Here is a 22,106-nt window from a genome sequence, read left to right as displayed (position 1 = left end):
TAATTTAACAAACATGTAAACTCATATCCTACAGACAGATATGTTGAAACTTCTGGGATTCAGAAACTGCATCATAGTTTCGTAACACTATATCTCACCTGAGTGAATAGGTATAGCCCGTGTTATCCGGGGTACAGTTTGGAGGAGTATACGTGTGCAGGCGGGAAAAATCCATCGCGAATTGTTGATCACGCTGTGAAGATGAAAGGCAAAGAGAAGAACAGACTTCTAAACCTACAGCAACAACTAACGTGTGATGGGTGTGTCTGTACACTACTCGTAAATGCAACAAGTCACACCCACCAAAGCATGCATACAATGCGCACGCATTTTTGTGGTCTATAGTTCAGCCTGCCTCTGGTGAGGAAACTTTTGAGTGAGAACAAAACTGTTCCAGGTGAATAAACATGAAGATATCATGAATTATAAACTAATCCTCTTTCATAGTAAATCATGGTCCTGCTGTTTTGTCAATTGTCCAGGAAGGGTGGTGGACCACACCTACAGCCAACAACAATACTGTACTGTACAACTAAAATACACCGGACAGAGAAGATTTACAATTTAAAAATCTCTTCACAAATGACTTAATGACTTCTTGTTTGTTGAATTAAGACTTTCAACATCAGTTATAAAGCTTACTATACACTTATTATTGCAGTTATATTGTGTAATTTCCATGTCAGAACTTTATTATGGCATTTTAAATGACGTCATATATTTCAGGATTCTCCATGAATGTTGTGCACAAAGGCCATCATTACCTTAACAATATCTTAAACTTTTGGGGTGGGTGGAGGGCAAAACATTTAGGTCTACATGTATTAAAAAAAAAACATGGGGGGGACAATTGGGCTGTTGTTTTTATTTTTGTTGGGGTCTTTTTTAAATAACTTGGTATAAAATTGTCCTCATTGTATTATTCATGACAGATTTGATTTCATTCAACACATTCTCCAAACTATTTTCTGTAGTGTGTAGACCATCAGCTTCCTGACAGAAGTTAAACCAATGCCTTGTTAACTTAAATTAGGTGGATTACTCCAGTCCAAACATTAGAAAATGGATAAGAGACATCATTGGTCCCAGACAGATCCTGAGGCAAAACATAAGAATCTAAAATGCTTGAATACATACAGCGTAAATGCACTATAAATGTAAAAATAATTGACGACGGGCCGTTGAATTATTCAAAAATAATGCACACCCATGGTGGTAACTTATGCAATTATTGAATTAAATTATTCCACTTATACTACGATTGCCACAGACATTGCCCTGGTGGTTATTTTAAGACATTTGACATGTCAGGTGTGCGTTTATCGAAAAATAATGCATACCCGTTTAACATTTCTTAACCAATCAGAATAAAGGATTCAACAGCCCTGTGGTGTAACTTTAAATAGATAACAGAATCTTTATAATCTTTGTTTCCTCTAAATGTTTATATAACATGGTTGCTCCAAAAAGCTCCCCAATACCCAGAAGGCAGGCTGAATAATGGGAATCAATCTATTTCCAAACTCGAAGACATTTCACAAGCCCAAACAAGCACAAGTATGTTTCAAATCTAACACAAAAATTCCAATAAAAATCAATGGGGCAAGCCAGAAGCTCCTTTCTACCAAAACGGACATACTGTACACTGCGACCCTCCTAAACTCTTATCTTTATGCCTTAAATGGATAGTTACAAAAAATAAAAAAATAAAAATTCTGTCATCATTTACTCACTCTCATGTTGCTACAAACCTGTATGAATTTCTTTAATAAGATGAACACAAAATATACAGTTTTATAACCAAACCAATGAGTCCCATTCATCTTCATAGCAGGAAAAAGAATACCATGGAAGCGAATGGGGCTCATGAACATTTCTCAAAATATCTTTCCTGGTGTTCACCAGAACAAAGAAATGTATACAGGTCCGCAACAATTTAAGAGTGAGTAAACAATGACAGAATCTTCATTTTTGTGTGAACTATCCCTTTAACGCTTATCTGCATGCAATTTGCATCGTTATCTCTTCCTCGAGGGCGGATTTCCATTTAGAAACGCGATAAACGCACAACTCTTCACACATGAACTCTCATATCTGCAACATGGGATTAAAACATTGGCAGGGGTTCAAATCTTAGTGAAGAGGCTACTTATGTTATGTTAAGATACATTTTGGGGGCCAGCATTCGTGTTAATTCGCTAATACCCGTTACGAATGACTTATGATGCTAAAATGCGTCTGTAAGATGCGTATGTATGGAGCGCAAATATGATTCCCTAGGTAGGCAGCTCAATAGGATTTGAGACGCAGCATTGGATTGCAACATTTTACAATTTTATTATATAACTAACTGTAAAAGCGTCTCTGCGCACGTCAGTAGTGTGTTTACAACTGAAAACGTATATAATATGTGTAATATAATACATTAACAAAGTATTAAATGCATGCAAGATAGTTATTTATAGGGCCGTGTTCCGTTTGGCTGTCAAGAGTTTTTGGAAAGAAAGGAGCTTTACTGACTGACTGTCCACCAATGATGAGTGAATAAAATTACACTTGAAATATCTACATATTATCTTTTCCCCGTGCACATTGCTCGAATGAAACCATACATAATAAACAAATACGGCAGCACTTGCCAGTTCGACCATCAGTGTCTATAATCTCTTGTTGTTTTGAAGATATTCCAGTTGAGAAATGACAATCCGAAGCTTACATGCGCAAAACGTGCGCCGCATTTCGATGGGCGGTTGAAAATAAAAAGTAATAATTATTTCGTGCAAATATTAGATCCGAACTCTTATCATTATCCTAAATCCTCGTGGTAAGAGAGAAAAGTTACGCGCTTGACTCACAATTACTACTAGGAAAATCCCAAAATGGCTTCCACAACACAGAGTCAAGCCAGACGGATAAAGTACAAGAACGTTCCTCCTTCCAGACTCAACGCCTGTCAATCAAGCGGCATACTTTGAATCTATTGGTCGAAAGCAAACGCCCCGCCTTATTGCTAACGTCACAAAACACTTGGTAATAAGGATTCAGAAGCTCATCCATAAAGCTGTCAACAAATTCAACCCTTGAGCGTTGACAAGTAAATACTTAGTTTGATAAGTAAGTAGGGCGATAAGCGCTTGAAGGTAATTTTATATAAATTAAGACGTTATTTTTAATTAACCGTAGATTGATTGAACTATTTCTTTTTAACCAATCTAATGTTTAAAGCAGCTACTAACCTACATTTAGACTTAATATGCATTTAAACAAACCACATCTTATAATACAAACCACAGCGTTTCCAAAAACGGACGTGAAACTATAAAAAGAAAACCACCACATGTGTACATAACTTCTTTGTAAGTCACAACCACAAAGCAAGTGATCTGTAAAACGTGTTAAACCAAAACAGGTACTTTATATTTACTGATCCCCAAACAGATTAGGAGGCGCTCAGACGCAAAAGCCGCTAAACGCCACCGCGTCAAAAAATCCTCCTCATATTCAGATGCAAATCATTGCAAAGAGGGCAACACGTGGAATACATAATACACAAGAATGAATAAGAGAAAATTACACAACACAATGTTTCGCAAACAGGTGTTACACAAGCAGACACAAAAGTGTATCCTTAAATAAGAAATTATTTAGTCCCAAACAATGTTTTAAATGTAAATTATTTATTTTGTACAATCAATATGTGTGTTTTCTTTAGTTGATAGTCAGAAAGTAAAACATTACACCAGTGGATGTTCTTCAACCCCGGTTTTCTCGAGGACCCTCTTCCAAAAGTTTTAGATGTCTCATTATTTCAAACACCTGACCAACTCATCAGCCTCCTTCCTCGAGGACCGGGGTTGAAGAACACGTTACAAAAATGCAATTATACAAAGCCAAACACAATTTCAAAGTGTGAAACACACTCTTATAAACCGAACCAATTGTTTGCATGATAAATGATGTGTCTCTTGTTGAAAGCAATGGCAACTTCTCAACACAACCTTTACATAAGAGATCCAACAACACCATCTGATGGTCATTCGACGTACTGGCGTTAAAACTTTATAGTGGAACATATTTGAACACTGGATACAACACGTACTGGGTGGAGTTACCGCCTAATGCCAAAAAATTACGGGGCACGTTACACATTAACTTCTGCTTTATGAACAGTTACAGGAAAAACGTGACTTTGGATACTTTAGTTTCAGAAAGTCCAAAGCATTGACTACTAATGCCTCTGCTATAACATAACACGAACTAAAACAAGAAAAGATTCACTCAGATCATACACCGCAATAAATGACTATAGTGAAAATGCACACACTAATAATTATATAACGTCAGAAAAACATCACTTACTGTTTCTTCTTCTGTTACTTCTGCAAACGCCCGAGGCTGCGCAGTTTGAGTTTAGCTGTCACTGGTTTGTTAGGTAGCTTCAGATTCCTCTCATACAATGCGTTTAGCCTAAACCGATAGTTTCCCGACTCGCTTAGTAATTTGTATGAACCAGTAGACTCTAAACTATGATGCCTGTCTGTCTGTATTAGAACATGATGTGAATAAAGTTCAAGTTCATCACCATGAGGCGACGCCGAAACCATTGAATTTGTTTAAGCGTTGAGGTGGCGCGCGCTCACAGTGAGCGAGGCATGAGTAAGAAACCACGCCCTCTAGTGACGTACCGCCCACAGCAGCTGCAGCGCATGACTGAAACGCCACTGGAAAAAAAATATTATTATTTTTTTTGTTTAAATAAAAAGTCCACAATCTCACAATTTTATATTAAAATAAACATAATATATGATGTTATCACTATATAACAGAACTGAACGGTATAGTTTGTTTGATTTCTTTTTTTGTTTCATAATATACGTAAATCATAACGATCAGGACTATTGCCGTAAATGGTCAGAATCCTTTCGATTTTTATGTTTGCTTATTTATTTGTTTGTTATTTGCCTCATTATGCAGAAATACAGTGCACGAAAAAAATTGTGTTTTCTTATGAATAAATTCATTAGCTAAATTAATTACTGAATTTACTAAATAAACTAAATTTACTGCGATTTTAAAATAAATCTAGCTTTATTTTCCAGATGTGTTCAATGATGCTGACGAACGAAAGGGGGCGGTGCTGAAGAAGAACATCCACGCGGCACCCGCAAGAAGATACCCCATCGTTAAATGACAGACGGACATTTGACAGGTAAGATTATTAAATTAATCTTCTGTGCACATGATGCTGTCTATGCAACGAGGATATGGTGATTGTTATTTGTCTTACAGGCCGTTTTTATAATTTTCTTTAACAAAAGACACGAATACGAAATATGCATCTGCAAAAACAACCTGCCTGACATCATCACTATAGACGAGTGATACAATAACATACACTTAAATGCATTTTTGCGTATGTTCGTGTTTTATACATAATCAGACATTTACCTTATTTTGTTGAAATTGCTATATAGCCTGCATTGCAATACAAGGTATAGGATGCTCAAATTTTAACCGCTGCGCATTGGTATGTGCTGACGAAAATGCTTCAACACCGTTAAAGCACCGTTAAATATAAAGCCACCTATTGAGATATTTTTGAAGCTATTTATATAATGTTATATTGTGTGTTTATATACCAAGATGTATCAGTAATTAAAAGATCCCTGTTAAAATGTTTGTTTTTTTTACAAATACCATTATGAACCTATGGTACCCACCAACAGAACCCAACAAATGATCAGTAATGAGTGACCCACAAAAACCATTATAACAATTAAACCCATTTAAAAGGGGGGGGGGGGGGGGTTGTAGGTAGCACGTATTAAAGAGTTAAAAAAATCAAATATCACAGATGAACCCATATGGTACCCACCAACAAAACCCAACACATTACCAGTAGTGAGTGACCCACAGAAACTATTATAACCATTAAACCCATAAGACATTTTGCGAGGGTTTATATTGTTTGGTAGCAGGTAGCTATTGAAGAGTTTAAAAAAATCAAATATCACAGATGAACCCATATGGTACCCACCAACAGAACCCAACACATTACCAGTAGTGATGAGTCACCCACAGAAACCATTATAACCATTAAACCCATTACAAATGTTGTGAGGGTTTATATTGTTTGGTAGCAGGTATTAAAGTAAAAAAAAATCAAATATCACAGATGAACCAGAACCAAATACATTACCAGTAGTGAGTGACCCACAGAAACCATTATAACCATTAAACCCATTAGAAATTTTGTGAGGGTTTATATTGTTTGGTAGCAGTTATTAAAGAGTTAAAAAACTCAAATATCACAGATGAACCCATATGGTACCCACCAACAGAACCAAATACATTACCAGTAGTGAGTGACCCACAAAAACCATTAAAACCATTAAACCCATTAGAAATTTTGTGAGGGTTTATATTGTTTGGTAGCAGTTATTAAAGAGTTAAAAAAACTCAAATATCACAGATGAACCCATATGGTACCCACCAACAGAACCCAACACATTACCAGTAGTGAGTGACCCACAGAAACCATTATAACCATTAAACCCATTAGAAATGTTGTGAGGGTTCATTTTGTTTGGTAGCAGGTATTAAAGAGTTAAAAAATCAAACATCACAGATGAACCCATATGGTACCCAGTACCCACCAACAGAACCCAACACATTGCCAGTAGTGAGTGACCCACAGAAGCCCTTATAACCATTAAACCCCTTTAGAAATGTTGTGAGGGTTTATATTGTTTGGTAGCAGGTATTAAAGTAAAAAAATCACATATCACAGATGATATAGGGGCAACATCTGTATTGATAACATGTGTCTAGCTTGTTTTTAACTATTTAATCTTATCTTGTTTTGCTCTAGAGCAGAAATGGAGAGTTATGAGGATTTCTGTGCAAGAGTTTTGTCTAATCTGCAATCAGAAATGATGCATCAAATGAACTGCATTCCTTTACCTGCTAAACGGGGAGCACAGTCCTTCATCTGCTTTCATGGCAGGGCCATACTGTCTCCAGTGGTAAGAGATATATATAAAAAAATCTTATTTTATAGTTTACATATAGATGCATAAAAAGGATCAGCCATGTGATATTTTAAATACATTTTTAAGTGTGCATTTTGTGTTTACAGCTTAACGAGGAACAAATAAGAGAGATGGATGAATACAAGAAAAGAGCTATACACCTGGAAGCAAAAAGACGGATGCATCATAAAAATAATCTCCTTAATCAAATCCAGACCGTTTTGTGGACGAGTAAGGTGAATAAAAACATTTTGTTTCATATTAAAGAGCATAAATGCTTTATAAAGTTAAAACAACAGAATTTACCTTGTAATCGCATTTAATTGCAGGAACCAAAAACATTGGACGTTCCAGATCTTGTGAAGCAACCCACTTCTTCTACAAAAGCAGCGCACAACAATGAATGTACAATGCATGATACTGCAAAACTAACACCTGGTGGTGGCACAGAGCCATTTATTTTAACTAGTACACCATTAGCTGAGAGCTCGGGAGCCAAAGAAGCAAAAGCTGGAGAGGAAAAACAAATAGAAGAGGAGATTAAAAGTGAAGAAGTGTCTCTGCAGCACTTACTAAAGAAGTCACGTGAATTTATTGAAAAAGAACAAGGTCGCCAGGGGTCAAAGGTCATCATCAGCAAGAAGGCCGATCCAAAAGTGATGCCCTCCGAAAGCTCGTCGGATAAAGAAAATGGCTCCTCTTTACCCTTCTATACACCCTGCAGTCTCCCACCCAGCCAATCCTCTCACAGTCCTCTGATCAGCCCGGAGCCCGGTGTAAGTCTCAGGCCCCACCGCGGACGCCCCCGCCCCATCTCCGCCTGCAGTATCTTCTTCACTTACCCCGACGACACCAACCAACCAAGCATCACGGCCAATGGGAGGTCACCGGATGCCTTGACTCCAAATCAAGAGAGGAGAACACTTGGAGTGGAAAATGCGAATTCAAATCGATTCGGTAACCACAGTAGGTTCAACACTGAAACCACGAACACAAAGGGGGGATTAAAAACCTCTCCAGTGGATCCTGAACTCACAAGCCCCTTGTTCAGGAGGAGATGTCACACGATGGATAGCCAGCCACCTTCACGTCCACTTATAGATAGGAGTCAGGAACGAATGCCTCGGTTTATGGCCGGGGTCACTCCGAAAACTCCTCCTCGACTCTCTCCTACTTCACCCATGAGGAAGACCTTCACACGAGAGACTCCCATATCTCCGTCTTATGGCAAACTAGCATCCGAGATGGAAGGAAACAGTGTTATTGGCACAGCATTGAAGGAAAGGAGAACAGGTAATAGGACTATTTTAACTGATGAAACGACTTACATATTTTATCATGTATTGGTGTTGCCCATGACTGTAACAATTAGGCTGCATGATTTTTAATCTTCATATCATTTGTGCCTGTATTTAAGATGAGATGCAATGGCAAATCCATGCTGCAGAAATGCAAAAGCCTCTGGAGGAGGACTATGCTTTCCGGATGTCGTGTCTGGTGGCTGAGCAAGAGAGAGAACAACTGCGTCTCATTCAGGTTAGTGTGAGTTTATGTGCCTGTAAAATCCAGACTCAAAGTCTCATAATCGAACTATGAGAATAGGAGCTTCAAAGATGAATTTCAATCATGATATTAATTTAATTTCAGTCTTTGACATGATCATACTCAGCAGTGTTGGGAAGTTCACTTTCTACATGAACACAAATTTTTAAATGAACTAGTTTAGTTCATATTTCAAAATTTTGAACTAGTTCACAGTTCCAAAAATAAACTAATTTATAGTTCTTTTTTCCCATATTATTTTTTTTAATATTATTGCCATTATAGCCCATATAGAACCACAGACAGCAATTATTTTATCAGTTTTAACACTGAAGCTTAATGCATCAGATATCCAACTTTAAATCCTTATCCAACCAGGCTTTACATTAGCATTGACTGAAAATTTTTTGTATTTACTTGCACATATCTTGAAAGGCTAGTCGGGTGCATCAAGGGGGTCGCACACCTGGCGAGAATCGCTGCGCGGGTATCACACACCGCATGTGCATGTTAAATAGCGTGCGCTTAGTCAGAGTCTATTTCAAGATCCAAAATATCTGTTAGCAGCCTATGTTAATTGTTTTTTTTTATCGTTAATCGTTAACGATGATAACGAATATGATGTTATTTAATGTGAGCGCGGCAGGGATTTCAGCAGCGTCCAGAGTCAGTGTTGTTTTGATGACGCATGCAGCTGTGAAACACTGGTGGCTGGTGTTGCCAGATTGGGTGTGTTTTCCGCTACACATTAAGGCCTGTTTACAGTGTTTTTTAGCCGGGTTTTTGCCTGGAAGACTCTATAGAAATCTGGGACCCTATTAAACAACGTTAAACTGAGAGAATGTGCCGTTCACAAGCACCAGAATGAACGAGTTCACAGTCACGTTCATCAGGCAGTAATATAGTACGTTCAGTACACGTTTGCCCAAAATATGAACTTTCATTCAATGAACTCGTTCAGGCACAACACTGGTACAGTACTCAGTCAATATTAAACATATCAAGGTTATATATGTTCTTTATATTATAACCTTCACTGTATCTTTGTTTGTGTTTCAAGCAGGAGTCGGAGGAGAGAGGTAGGATGCTCAGGGGTCAGGGTGTTTTGAGTCCTGTAGCAGACGGGGACGGGTGTGAATTAAGGACAGCTGGTGAGTTTTACCCGGTTGTCAGCCCCATATGCTCTCTGAGCCCTGGAGACGGATCATCGCATCATCCGTTGTCCTGCATTGGTATGTCAAACTTGTCTAAAAAACAGTACAAAACTTTATCTTTTTTGGTATACAAAAAGCTTTACAAAACATAATACAATGTTGTACCTTTTTGGGTACATTTTACTGTAAAGGACCTATTGTTAAATGCTTTGTACCCCTAATTTTTAACTGGTATACAATAGGTCCTTAGGTGGCCGGTGACTTCTCTTCCGAAGGGTGCGAATTTAAAATGTGTGTTCATTGCATCATGTGAACCATGTGCATCATGTGTCGTTTCATAATGCGTGCCTGCAGCACACTCGTCAAAAGGGTTTATAAAAGAAATGGTCGCGTTCACAAAATAATCACAAGACAGTAAACTCAGATTTTGTAAACGTATCTGGCAAACGTGTGCATCTTTTGATCATAAACCCCTTCGAAGCGTCTGCAGCAGACACTTATTTTGACATGACACATGATGCATAAGTTTACATGAACGACACCCTACTGAAAAATCCAGCTAAAACCAGCATAAGCTGGTAGCTGGTTTTGGCTGGTTGTGGCTGGTTTAAGGTGGTTTATGCTGGACCTCCCAGCCTGACAGAGCTGTCATGCTGGTGGGCCAGCTGGTATTCCAGCATGACTAGCTAAGTCCAGCTAGACCAGCTTAAAATGTGACCAAAACACAGCTAGACCAGCTTGCTACACCAGCAAAACCAGCTTCCTACACCAGCAAAACCAGCTGGAACCAAGCTGGGGACCAGCTAAAACCAGCTCACCAGCTTATGCTGGTCTTAGCTGGATTTTTCAGTAGGACAAACACATTTTGAAATGACGAGCCACACAAAACGGGCTAAATGCATGTTGTGATGAGCTTCGCATCATGTGCACTCGAAAAAGAAATCACCGGCCGCCACTGCCTTAGGGTTTAGTATTAGTAGTACAACATTTCAATGGGTTGTAAAGGAATAAAGAAAAGGTACAGTTTTGTACAGTGAATATGCTGTAACAAACACAACACATAAGATTTGTCTTAACCATATTAACCTAGAGCAACATTTTTGGATTGCAAACAATTGCCAGAATTTTCATCTGATTTCTACTTTTTTTAGGTTATCCATCTAACATGTTGGATATCCAGTCACCTTCCATACAGACTTCTGTTTACATACGAGGCCTAAATCACAGCACAGGAAAAAACAGAAACAGGATGAGCCAGGTAGTGATCATCTATTTTAAATGTTACATTAAATATAAATGTAGTTTAACCTTTTAAGCGTCACCCCACCCTATTGAGTTAAATCTACACTCTTGGAGCTTTCAAACAATATACAGTTTGTCATGATTAGATAAGAATTCATATGCAAACATTGAAGTAAATGTAGTCGTCCTGCTGGTGGGACAGTGACATTTAGCAGAAAATAAATGTTTTGAGGCACACTCTCTTCATGAATGAATCAATTACTCTCCCTACATAATTTATTTTATAAAACACTGTTGAAATGTCTAATCCTCCAGAATAGACCTTTCCAACGATATATAGTTTGTAGTGATGGATTAAAATTTACAATATTACAATATCAACAATATTAATGCAAACTTAGGTGTCCCGTATTCGGGACGGCGACGCTTAACAGTTTTTAAACTTCAATAAACCTCCAGACCAATGACGGCCGGTGACTTTTTTCGAGGGCGCACAATGTGAAGCTCATCAAAACTTGTATTTAGCCCAACATAGGTGTGGCTCATCATGTCAAAATACGTGTTCGGTGCGTCATGTGAACCTATGTGCATCACGTGTCATGTCAAAATACAAGCCTGCTGCAGATGCTTCGAAAGGTTTATGATAAAAGAGACGCTCGCATTGCCAGATACTCGCTTAATCTGTGTGTAATCAGAGTTTAGTGTTAAAGGGATAGTTCACCCAAAAATTAAAATAATGTCATTAATGACTCACCCTCATGTCGTTCCAAACTCGGAAGACCTCCGTTCATCTCTGGAAACACAGTTAAGATGTTTTAGATTTAGTACGAGAGTTTGTTGACCCTCCATTGAAAATCTATGTAAGGTGTAATGTCCATGTCCAGAAAGGTAATAAAAACATCATTAAAGTAGTCCATGTGACATCAGTGGGTCAGTTAGAATGTGTTGAAGCATTGAAAATACATTTTACTCCAAAAATAACAAAAATTACGACTTTATTCAGCATCGTCTTCTCTTCCGCGTCTGTTGTGAACCTAAAGTCACGTGACTGCAGTGACGCGGCTGACGTGTTATCTTGTGCACCCTAGCTGGTTGTTTTTTTGTGCGGCTGAGCTTCGTTTACAGTCTGAGGGAGACGCACGCTGTAAGTTTGAAAAAAAACAACAACTTCCCAAACATGTCTGAGGATAACACGTCAGCCGCGTCACTGCAGTCACGTGACTTTAGTCTTCCGATTTTGGAACGACATGAGGGCGAGTCATTAATGACATTATTTTCATTTTTGGGTGAACTATCTCTTTAAGTGATTGTCTTGTGAGTATTTTGTGAACATGAGCATCTCTTTTATCATAAACCCTGTGCAACAGGCATGTATTTTGACATAACGCATGATGCTTACGGTTCACATAACGCACTTAAAACACGACGAGCAACACACGACACTTCAAACAAATATTTTGAATTTGCGCCGCTCAGAACACACATTGTAAAAAAAAATGCAGCATGATTTTTAAACAATTTATTTATAAAGTCAATTCAAACTACCTTTTAAAGTTTTGACTTGTGATATATTGGCAAGTTGAAATTGTTTACCTTAACATTAAAATATTTTTGATATGATATTATTTTTATAGTGCATGATTGGTTAATATGGACACCCCAACAGTTGGGTTAAATTAACCCTTAAAAAATGTCCATATTTAACCCAATCATGGGTCATGTGAAACAACCCAGCATTGGGTTGTTGGACTGTGACCTGTAAAAAATAGTCAAAATATGTACCCCAGCTGTCAGTTAGTGCTGAATCCTTTCAAAAAGTACAGCTTTGGACCAAAAAAGTTTATGTTTGCATTTGGCACAAATGTGTACCTCGGAGGTACTTATATATCTATACTTAATAGTACATATAGGACCTTTTTAATGAATACTACTGCCCCAGTGATTTATTTTGACAATTTTTTCCTACTCTACAGAGACTAATTTGAAGGTAATATTCTTTAAATGTAAAACTTGTTTGCTTAGGTTATAACAGCAGAGCAGCAGAGGGCACTGTGTCACCTCTGTGCTATTGTTAAAGGATTTCTGACCAGACGACTCCTAACAACCGAAAAAGTCAAACATTTGCGTCAAACTGTACAAGTGAGAACATGAACTTATTTATTCAGATATATATATAAGCATATATAATGCATTGAGTTAATACATGTTACGTGTGGGTTTCTCCTCAGGACACGCAGGAGTTTATTCGTTCATTCAGTGCCAATCAAATGTCTGAGCAGGATTTCTGTCTACAGGAGCGAGTCAGAGCTCAGGTGATAGATCTGTAATAACTCACTATTCAAATCATTTAACTCAAAATCTTCTTAAAATAACATAACAGGTGAACTGTAAGAATTAATTTAAATAAATATTGAAGTGAAAATTAATACAAATTTTAAAGGTTTCCATTTCAAATACCATTATGATCCACTGCTTACCATAAAAACTATTGCCAAATTAATTTATGTAGTTTGTCTCTTTTTCCAGTAGGATTTAATGGTGTTATAGTTACCCATCTGTCAGATAACATCCCACCAACAGAACAGAACAGAACACATTACCAGTAGAGACCCCTAGAGACCATTATAGTGTCCATTAAAACCAGTACAATTCCCATTATAAACATTAAATCCATTAGAATATCTGTGATTTTTCTATTGTTGTTTCAGCACATCAACTAAAATTAAATAAATAAATAACATATCGATTTGAACTCAGACAATCTGGTTTGTTGTTAAAAAGTTATATTGTTGGTTTAACACGGTGCTTCTCAGTTGTTTTCTGTCGCGCCCCCCACTAGGAAGAAGTAAACATTTTGCGCCCCCCAACTCTCCACCGCGACTGTAAATAGTATAAAACATCTGCAAAACATTGTATCCTTATTAACATTAAAGAAAACACAAAAATAGAAATATCGATCAACTTACAACAAAGAATAACTTTATTAACATTGTTTTTTAGTCTGTAACAAAAAAGACTTAAAATGCATCAATTTGCCTGAAAAAAATCCTTATTTATGGTATAATATTTTTTGACCATTTGATACTGAAAAATTAAATTAAATATAATCAATAAATAATAATAAAAACTCAAGTGGCTTATCAGCGTGATTGGGGTGTAATGTCTATAAGTGACAGTGCAAAAAAATCACTTCCTGAAAAAGTATTTTCCCCTGGTGTCGCTTCGAGCCCCCCCTGGGGGTCCCCCCCACTATTTGAGAAGCACTGGTTTAACATCAGATACTATTTAAGTTCAGGACATAGTACCTTATCTTTATAAATCTGTGTGAGTTTATAGCTCTTGGTTTTGTCTGTTTACCCTCCAGTTACGCGCGGCCCTGTTTGACATTCATGACATCTTTTTTACAATGACACTGGAGGAGCGTTTGTCTTTGCTACAGCAGGACCGAGATCTTCGCACAGAGAGAAAGCTCAGAGAAATGGTACTGATGTCATCCATCGTTTTGTTTCATGATCCATTATTATTTTTCTTATGGGAGGAGATCAGTTTAGTTTGTGTTGATTCGACACACCTTGCCAATTGTTGCTTAGTGTATTATTATTTCTTTTATGGATAACACAAAGAATGTATTTTAATGTTTCAGCATGACTGGACCGTTTAATTGCATGTTAAGAAAATAATGTGTTTTTTTTGGCACACAGGAAAAAGCAAAATCTCCAAAAGACAAGATGATTCTGTCTGCTGCTACCCAGAAATCCCTTGATAGAAAAAAACAGAGGTGAGTGGAGGAATGACAATGGGACAAACCTGGCCGTTGTGTTAAATTAACCCAGGAAATGTTTTATTTGACACAACGAGTTAAAACAATCCACCAATGTAAGTTAAATTATAACCCAGTCGTCTGGGTTCATCCCTTTTTGACCCAATGCTGGGTTGAAAATAAAACAAGCATTTTTTTGGAGTGTATGAATGCTTTTTATTTTATATTTGATATGTGAATAAAGTGACTGGATCAAATAAACCAGATCCAGATTACCGGTTAAACTTAGCTGCATTATCTAACAATTTTTACTTCAGTGTAAAATTTCCAAAGTTTATTTAGGAAAGCCAAAAGCGTTCTTTCTTTCTTTTATGGTCATCCAGAACCAAATTCCATAGTGACACATTCCTGGCATTCACCCCATAAAATGAAAATATGATACAAGATCACAGTCATGACAGTACTTCACTAAGGTTGTGTGGTGTGTAAAATGATTTGCCCTGCAAGGTGATACATAAAAAAAATTACTTTGTCATAATGACATACAGTGAGGAAAATAAGTATTTGAACACCCTGCTATTTTGCAAGTTCTCCCACTTACAAATCCTGGAGGGGTCTAAAATTGTCATTGTAGGTGCATGTCCACTGTAAGAGATATAATCTAAAAAAAATTATGATTTTTTTAACTATTTATTTGTATGATACAGCTGCAAATAAGTATTTTAACACCTGAGAAAGTCAATGTTAATATTTGGTACAGTAGCCTTTGTTTGCAATTACAGAGGTCAAACGTTTCCTGTAGTTTTTTTTTTATTTGCACACAATGCAGGAAGGATTTTTGCCCACTCCTCCACAGATCTTCTCTAGATCAGCTTGTCGCTGAGAAACACAGAGTTTGAGCTCCCTCCAAAGATTCTCTATTGGGTTTAGGTCTGAAAGCTGGCTAGGCCACGCCAGAACCTTAATATGCTTCTTACAGAGCCACTCCATGCTTATCCTTGCTGTGTTTCGGGTCATTGTCATGTTGGAGGACCCAGCCTCGACCCATCTTCAATGCTCTAATTGAGAGAAGGAGGTTGTTCCCCGGACATCCTCTCCTTAATACAGTGCAGTCGCCCTGTCCCATGTGCAGAAAAACACCCCAAAGCATGATGCTACCACCCCCATGCTTCACAATATGGATGGTGTTCTTCGGATGGTACTCATCATTCTTCTTTCTCCAAACACGTTTAGTGGAATTATGACCAAAAAGTTATATTTTGGTCTCATCTGACCACATGACTTTCTGCCATGAGTCCTCTGGATCATCCAAATGGTCATTGGCAAACTTAAGATGGGCCTGTACATGTGCTGGTTTAAGCAGGGGAACCTTCTGTGCCATGCATGATTTCAAACCATGACGTCTTAGTGTATTATCAACAGGAACCTTGGAAACGGTTACAATAAATAAGATTTCCATTGATGAAAGGTTGTTGTTTTTGTTAGGATAGGAAAATATTCAGCTGAGATAGAACTATTTGAAAATCGTGAATCTTACGGTGCAAAAAATAAAATAAAAACTGAAATATTGAGAAATCGCCTTTAAAGTTGTCCAAATAAAGCAACACATATTTCTAATGATAAATACATTTTAAAAAATATTTATATTTACACAGGGACGTAATTTTCACTGGGGACGAGGGGACACTTAAAATCCTGATTGTGCCCCCCCCACTTTCAAAATCGTTTGTTTTGATTTTTTTGTAACATTGATGTTGTCATCGGCATGAAAGAGCAGGACAAGAAAGGTGTCGACAAGGGTGCCATAAGGGGGGATGCTTAGGCCAATTCTAAGGGCCCATGAACTTTTGTTTACATTATGTAGGGTGATTTTATGTAGAAAACAGTAAACCACAAATAAATGTATACATAGTTTAGTGGCATTTTTTTTCTTGGCAGAATTTCCTGAATTCCAGATTTTTTTTCTTGGCACTATTTCCTGTATTTTGTATCATCATAGTCCCTAAACGTATGTAAATGCCGGAAATGTGATTTAAGTCGAAAACATTTTGCCCTATTTTGTACCCCCCCTCACTTCTCAAAGTTTCAACCTTGTATTTACGGTAAGAATTTTCGAAATATCTTGATGGAAAATGATCGTCACTTAAATTTTAATGATTGTTGTAATTAAAAAATCTATAATTTTCACCCATACAATGTATTGTTAGCTGTTGCTAACAATGCTGGACCAAGGTCACATATATATTTAAAATAATATAATAAATATATACAAATATGGTGTAAAGTCTGGGGAAATATACTTTTGTGGCCGCGTCTGTGAAATCCAAGAAAAAGTTGCATAATCTAATAATAAGATTAGGAGCTTCAAAGTTCGATTTAACTCAAGTAATTTCAATCTTTGACATGACCTTACAATCAGTATTAAAGATATAGCAAGGTTATATTTTCACAGAATGTTCTTTACAATATGCAGAATGTTTATATGTAGAAAATAGTAAATGACTAAAAATGACTTTAGCTGGGTTTTCACAGGCATTGTCACAAATATCTAAAAACTTGCCACCAGCAAGTGAGACAATGATCTTTGAACTTTTAATGTTGTGATTAAATAAAATTCATCTATTTGTATAAAGGGACATTTAAAGGCATTTACTGACTGATCTTGTCTTGTATCTCATCAGAATGGGTGAATCTCCAGGTCAGACGAGAAAAGTGCAGAAAAGCAAGAGTCCTCCTACCAAACGGTAAACAATTACACACCAAGTAAATAAAACACTTCACAAAACAGTCACAAAGCATTATATACTTGCACAGGATTTCTAATAAATCCCCCTTCTTCTGTCATGTAAGGATCCTACAGCCCAGTCAGGGTCAGAACGCTCCTGTTTCAGGCCAGCAGCTACCGCGTCGAGGGTCAGTACTTCATCCTTTGATCAACCCGTCTCCCTCTCTAAGCACTTCCATTAACTTTAACACTTCTGTTGATGGAATTTGAACTTTAACTCAATCTGCGGTGGACACTGCTAAAAATGCCACGAAACCCACCAGACGTGTCAGCTGACATTTAAAATTGGCCGCATTTATTTGTAAATGTGTCTGGCAGGATCAGATTCATTCATTTAGTTAATAGAAGTTTTGGATTAAAATATCCGTGTATTGTATTGCATAGAGCCTCTTGGTATAAATAAATCTTTCTTGAAAGCTTCCTTGAAAATCTGTTTCAGCCTAATCCAGTACAGTAAACCACAATGCATTTACTTGCACCAAAGTAATGTGAAAAGGATTTAACTACAATCTACAGTTAACAGTTTTGAAAATTGACATTGATTTATAAAACAAGAATGTAAAACAATAAGATGCATAGTAGTATAAAACATAAGGCACATAATCAACTGTTTTATATATACTGTATAAACATATAAATGTATAAATTTTTTATTTCAGTGTGTGTGACCGATAAATAAGAAATGCTTTTTTTTTAAATGTGTTTCAGGAGTTACAAAAAGAGTCCAGAGGAGAGGGTTCAGCATTCGGAGAGGCTGAAGAAACAGCATTCATTGGGTTAATCTGATATTTTACTGTACATATAGACGGTTTCAGTAGTAACAACATAAACAAGCGGCTTTCGTGGTCAACAGGCAACTTCCGGTAAACTCCTAAGAATAAACAACAACAAAGTACTTTAAACATAGTTTATTTATAAAACAAGCAAAATAAACAACACATAGATTAACTAGGAAACCAAAACATTTGTTTTTTTCAACGAGGTATTTGTTCAAGAGTTCAGTTTAGCACCTGAAACCGGAAGTAAAGTTCAGGCCAGACGCGAATCGCGTCACCGCACGTGCGTCCGATGAAACGGTCTATACAGTTAAAAAAAATAATGCTGTGCAGCTAGCACATTTTGTTCCAATTTAAAACCCGAGAAACATAGAGATGTCCTATTAAAAAGATTTGCACATAAAAAGGAGCACTGTTACCCCATCAGCCAGTGTGACATACGTCATACACAACATATGAAGAGTTTCGTTGCAAAACGAGATAACCCCCGTTTTCTTAATTGTTCAGAAATCTCGTTTTTTGGTTGTGCATTCCAATTAATTTCAATGCAACTGCAGTTGGTTTGTTTTGATTTAAACCTTCATAACTTAAAAAAATTCAGCTAAGTAGCACCATAAAACAAAATAATAACATGATAACATAATAATAAACATGTTTTGACAAAAATGTTAAAAAATGGATTTATCTCGTTTTGCAACGAAACTCTTCACATATAGTTACTCTCAATATTACTCTATGGTTTGCTTCTGACTATTAGGGGGCGTGTACACCAAAGCATTTAAACGCAACTAAAATGGCAGGCGGACATCGACTGTGGGCGCTTGCCAGCGTTATTTCAGCTAAGCGCTTTGGTTGCCGTGATACTTTTGATTTGTGTATCAGTTGTTGAACGTTGTGCCGGTTGGTTGTTGTGGAATTTGTCCCGCCCCTCCACCACTGTGATTGGACGGTTGAGGGAAAAGTGACTTTGAGGGGGAGTGCACACCAAGGCGCTTACGTTGGCAGCCAGCGTACGTTTTCAATTGTTTCTAATGGAACCGTTGTGCTTTTCAAAAACGTCAGCACCTGGCGGGTTTTGTCAGCACTGAGCGTGGTTTTTCCACAAATGTTCAATCAATGTCACTTCTAACATCAACGTCACTCTCAGCCGTCCAGTCGCAGTGGAGGAGGGGCGGGACACATGTCGCAGCAGGCAACTGGCGCATCAATACAAAGCAGAAGTGTCATGGCAACCAAAGCGCTCGGCTGGCAAGTGCCTACAGTCGGCGTCTGCCTGCCGTTTCCGGCCGCGTTACAACGCTTCGGTGTACACGTCCCATAAGCCCAGAATACACTGCAGGATTTTTGCACTCCTATAAGACAGGGGTTCCCACGGGTCCTTGAAAGTCTGTGAATCTGGGGGAAATAATTCAAGGCCCTGGGAAGTTTTTGAAAATATACATACATAGATACAGGCCATTGAAAGTGCAGTGTGTAGTGTAGGATAATATCATAAAAATTCTTGACTTTTAAGCACACTGGCTAAACAGTTCACTTTAAATGCTTATATTTTCTGTATGCGATGTAATGTTGATTCATGCCAAAATGCTTTTTGCATAGTTGTGTTTGCCACATGAAAACTGTTGTTCCCTGAGAAGGGAATGAGGCGCTGCGTCTCCCTGGCCATACTTCCTGCGTCCCTGTAACGCCGCCTTTGGCAATATTTCAGATAGCGATATACTTCCTGGCTCATGAATCACCCTGTCTTTGTCGTTAAGCCTCACCATTGGTTGAATTTGATATACACATTCAGACGCACTTACCCCTGGAGGCGTCCCCAAAGTGTCACCGCAGTGACCCAAGTATATATCGCTGCAGCCCGGAGACTGCAGGTGGGAGGACCTTATGCCGCAAGTGGGAGGAGCTTATTCCGCAAGTAGGAGGGATTTCAGAAATGTGCAAGTAGGAGGAGTTTACGCTTCAAATGGGACGGTGGTGAATCCTCTGGAAGTTTGTACAGCCCACTTGTGGCTAAAGCTCCACCCACTTGCTGCTAACCCACCCATTTGCAGCTGGCTCCGACCTCTGTTTATACCCCTTTCCAGTGACGCAGCGCAAGTTCCCTCAAAAGGGAACTGTAACAATGTATCTTAAAAGATAACACAATGTAATCTTGCTCTCACTTGAAATGTGTCTCCACATTTAGTACTTGAATTTGAGATTATTGGACCTGGAAAGTCCTTGAATTTGAAATAACTAAGGTGTGGGAACCCTGTATAAGATCATTACCTTATCACACTGTGCGACATGGATTGTTTAAACTCGGGTACGACAAGCATGTAGACTGTACGATGATGACACAAAGCTTCGGCGGCTGTGCCACACGTTAGCGCAATGTCACCAGCATGCGCTCGTGGTAAACAAATATTAATACACAGGTCGTAGCAGCAAACACACGGTGCGTTGATCATGCTGAATCTATCGTAGGCTAGTGATGGGAGAAACGAAGCTTTTCGAAATTGATTCAGTTTTTCGAAGCAGTTCGAAACCCACACACGCTGGCGACCCCTGCTGGTCAAAATAGTGTAAAAGCAGATGTGTCCAAACATTTTACACTTTTTTTTTACAAACTAATAATAAGATTTTTATTAAAATATAAAAAAAATAACTTAATTAAGACATAGTTAAAAGTGTATTATGTGTTTTTAGTTTTATTTAGGGCAAACAAATGAATAAAACGAACTACCTTTTTAATTATGCACATTTTTGTCATTAAATCTGTCTATAAAAAAAAAGAAGACAACATGGCAGTGTTATTAGTCTGAAGGATAAATGTTTTATGAACTTTAATAATAAAACTGACCCGAGTTCACCTAAACATAACTGACTGGTCATGTGATCAACTCCCCCTAGTGGTGAACCATCGGATTTTCGAAACGTTTCGAAACAGTTATGACGTAATGAAGCCTCTTTTGCTAAAATCACGTGACTTGGGCCAGTTTGAAACAAGCTCCGAACCACTGATTCGAAACAAAAGATTCGTAAATGTTTCGAAGCCTCTCGAAGCAGTGCTTCGAAAACGACCATCGCTATCGTTGGCTATTTTTGGACGCAAGACCGGGAAAACGGCTGTCTTTGAACCTCTCTCACTGTACGACATAGAACCACCGATGAAGAGCCACGATCACAGAAATGGTGACGATTGTTTCACGATAGCAATCTTTCATCTGGGACAGCCAATAATCATGCAGTGTATCCCGGGCTTTAAGCGTTTCACACAAAGTTAAAAATTTTTTAACTCTTGGCGGAAAAAAAACGCAGAGCGCAGGCATTTAAAAAAAGTAAACCTGCCAAAATAAATAGATAAAATAATTGATCAAAATCTTGGAAAATTCTCTGCTCTCAAATGCTGGGGGCGTGTCCCTTGTCTGCGCTGAAACCACGCCCACTGTCAGGAAAGCCGCTGGAAAATCTTCAAGCTGAATGGATGCTTGTTGTCTTCAGTGCGTCACCATTTTTGCCTCAAATAATCTTGAACACAGAAATTTTGAAAAGCTGTTTACCGGTTTAACTCCACAATTTAGTACTTTAGTACCCAGTCTTTGTAATGTTTCAGCAATACATTTATAATGTGTTTAGAAACCATTCTCTGAAATTCCTTTTTTTTAAGTGCACCTTTATTTAATAAATATAGAAAGACTAAGTGGTTTCATTTTAAACAATTACACTGGCAAGAAATGTTTCACTCTGTATAGTTAACTTTCAGTTTTATTGAACAATATGAGCAGTACAAAACAATAACCAAATAAATTTCACATCTTTTGTGTTACCTCTTAG

At 37.8% G+C, this 22,106-nt stretch overlaps 2 protein-coding genes across 12 annotated transcripts in view; one reads left to right on the top strand and one right to left on the bottom strand.

Annotated features, from left to right (window-relative positions):
* LOC141349035 (SUN domain-containing protein 1-like) overlaps window positions 1–4,651 on the bottom strand; it is a 41,505-nt gene extending 36,854 nt beyond the window's left edge. For 4 of the 9 annotated variants that reach the window (XM_073857620.1, XM_073857625.1, XM_073857626.1 and 1 more), the window contains exons 1-2: window positions 2,640–2,925; window positions 99–193 (exon numbers count right to left, since the gene is read on the bottom strand). In XM_073857620.1, the coding sequence (XP_073713721.1) occupies window positions 99–193; window positions 2,640–2,651 (107 nt within the window). In that variant the 5' untranslated portion in view covers window positions 2,652–2,925. Of the gene's footprint in view, window positions 1–98; window positions 194–2,639; window positions 2,927–4,359 lie in introns of those variants that run through there. The other 5 variants (XM_073857622.1, XM_073857627.1, XM_073857621.1 and 2 more) reach the window with 4 other exon arrangements.
* Window positions 4,652–5,122: 471 nt separating this feature from the next.
* LOC129436583 (centriolar coiled-coil protein of 110 kDa) lies at window positions 5,123–22,105 on the top strand. 3 transcript variants are annotated; one of them, XM_073857617.1, is made up of 14 exons: window positions 5,123–5,209; window positions 6,877–7,025; window positions 7,139–7,267; window positions 7,361–8,324; window positions 8,449–8,567; window positions 9,637–9,805; window positions 10,879–10,985; window positions 12,992–13,108; window positions 13,198–13,281; window positions 14,334–14,450; window positions 14,671–14,747; window positions 17,411–17,473; window positions 17,580–17,642; window positions 18,223–22,105. In XM_073857617.1, the coding sequence occupies exons 1-14, from the start codon at window positions 5,188–5,190 to the stop codon at window positions 18,293–18,295; spliced, it is 2,253 nt and encodes a 750-aa protein (XP_073713718.1). In that variant the 5' UTR covers window positions 5,123–5,187; the 3' UTR covers window positions 18,296–22,105. The 3 variants fall into 3 exon arrangements, with proteins under 3 accessions (XP_073713718.1, XP_073713719.1, XP_073713720.1); XM_073857618.1 differs by having other exon boundaries at window positions 6,872–7,025; XM_073857619.1 differs by lacking the exon at window positions 17,580–17,642.
* Window position 22,106: the final 1 nt, after the last annotated feature.

Source organism: Misgurnus anguillicaudatus, chromosome 19 (genome assembly GCF_027580225.2).
Source record: "Misgurnus anguillicaudatus chromosome 19, ASM2758022v2, whole genome shotgun sequence".
NCBI lineage: Eukaryota > Metazoa > Chordata > Actinopteri > Cypriniformes > Cobitidae > Misgurnus > Misgurnus anguillicaudatus.
The sequence above is the reverse complement of the archived record's forward strand: the minus strand, read 5'-3'. Positions and strand labels throughout refer to the sequence as shown.

What these genes read in the sequence shown, in the direction of transcription:
- LOC129436583 (XM_073857617.1), top strand. Translation starts at nt 5,188, where the DNA reads ATGACAGACGGACATTTGACAG. An exon ending in GGGCCATACTGTCTCCAGTG is followed by an intron (nt 7,026 to 7,138) that starts GTAAGAGATATA and finishes TTGTGTTTACAG; the next exon opens with CTTAACGAGGAACAAATAAG. An exon ending in CAGCAGCTACCGCGTCGAGG is followed by an intron (nt 17,643 to 18,222) that starts GTCAGTACTTCA and finishes AATGTGTTTCAG; the next exon opens with GAGTTACAAAAAGAGTCCAG.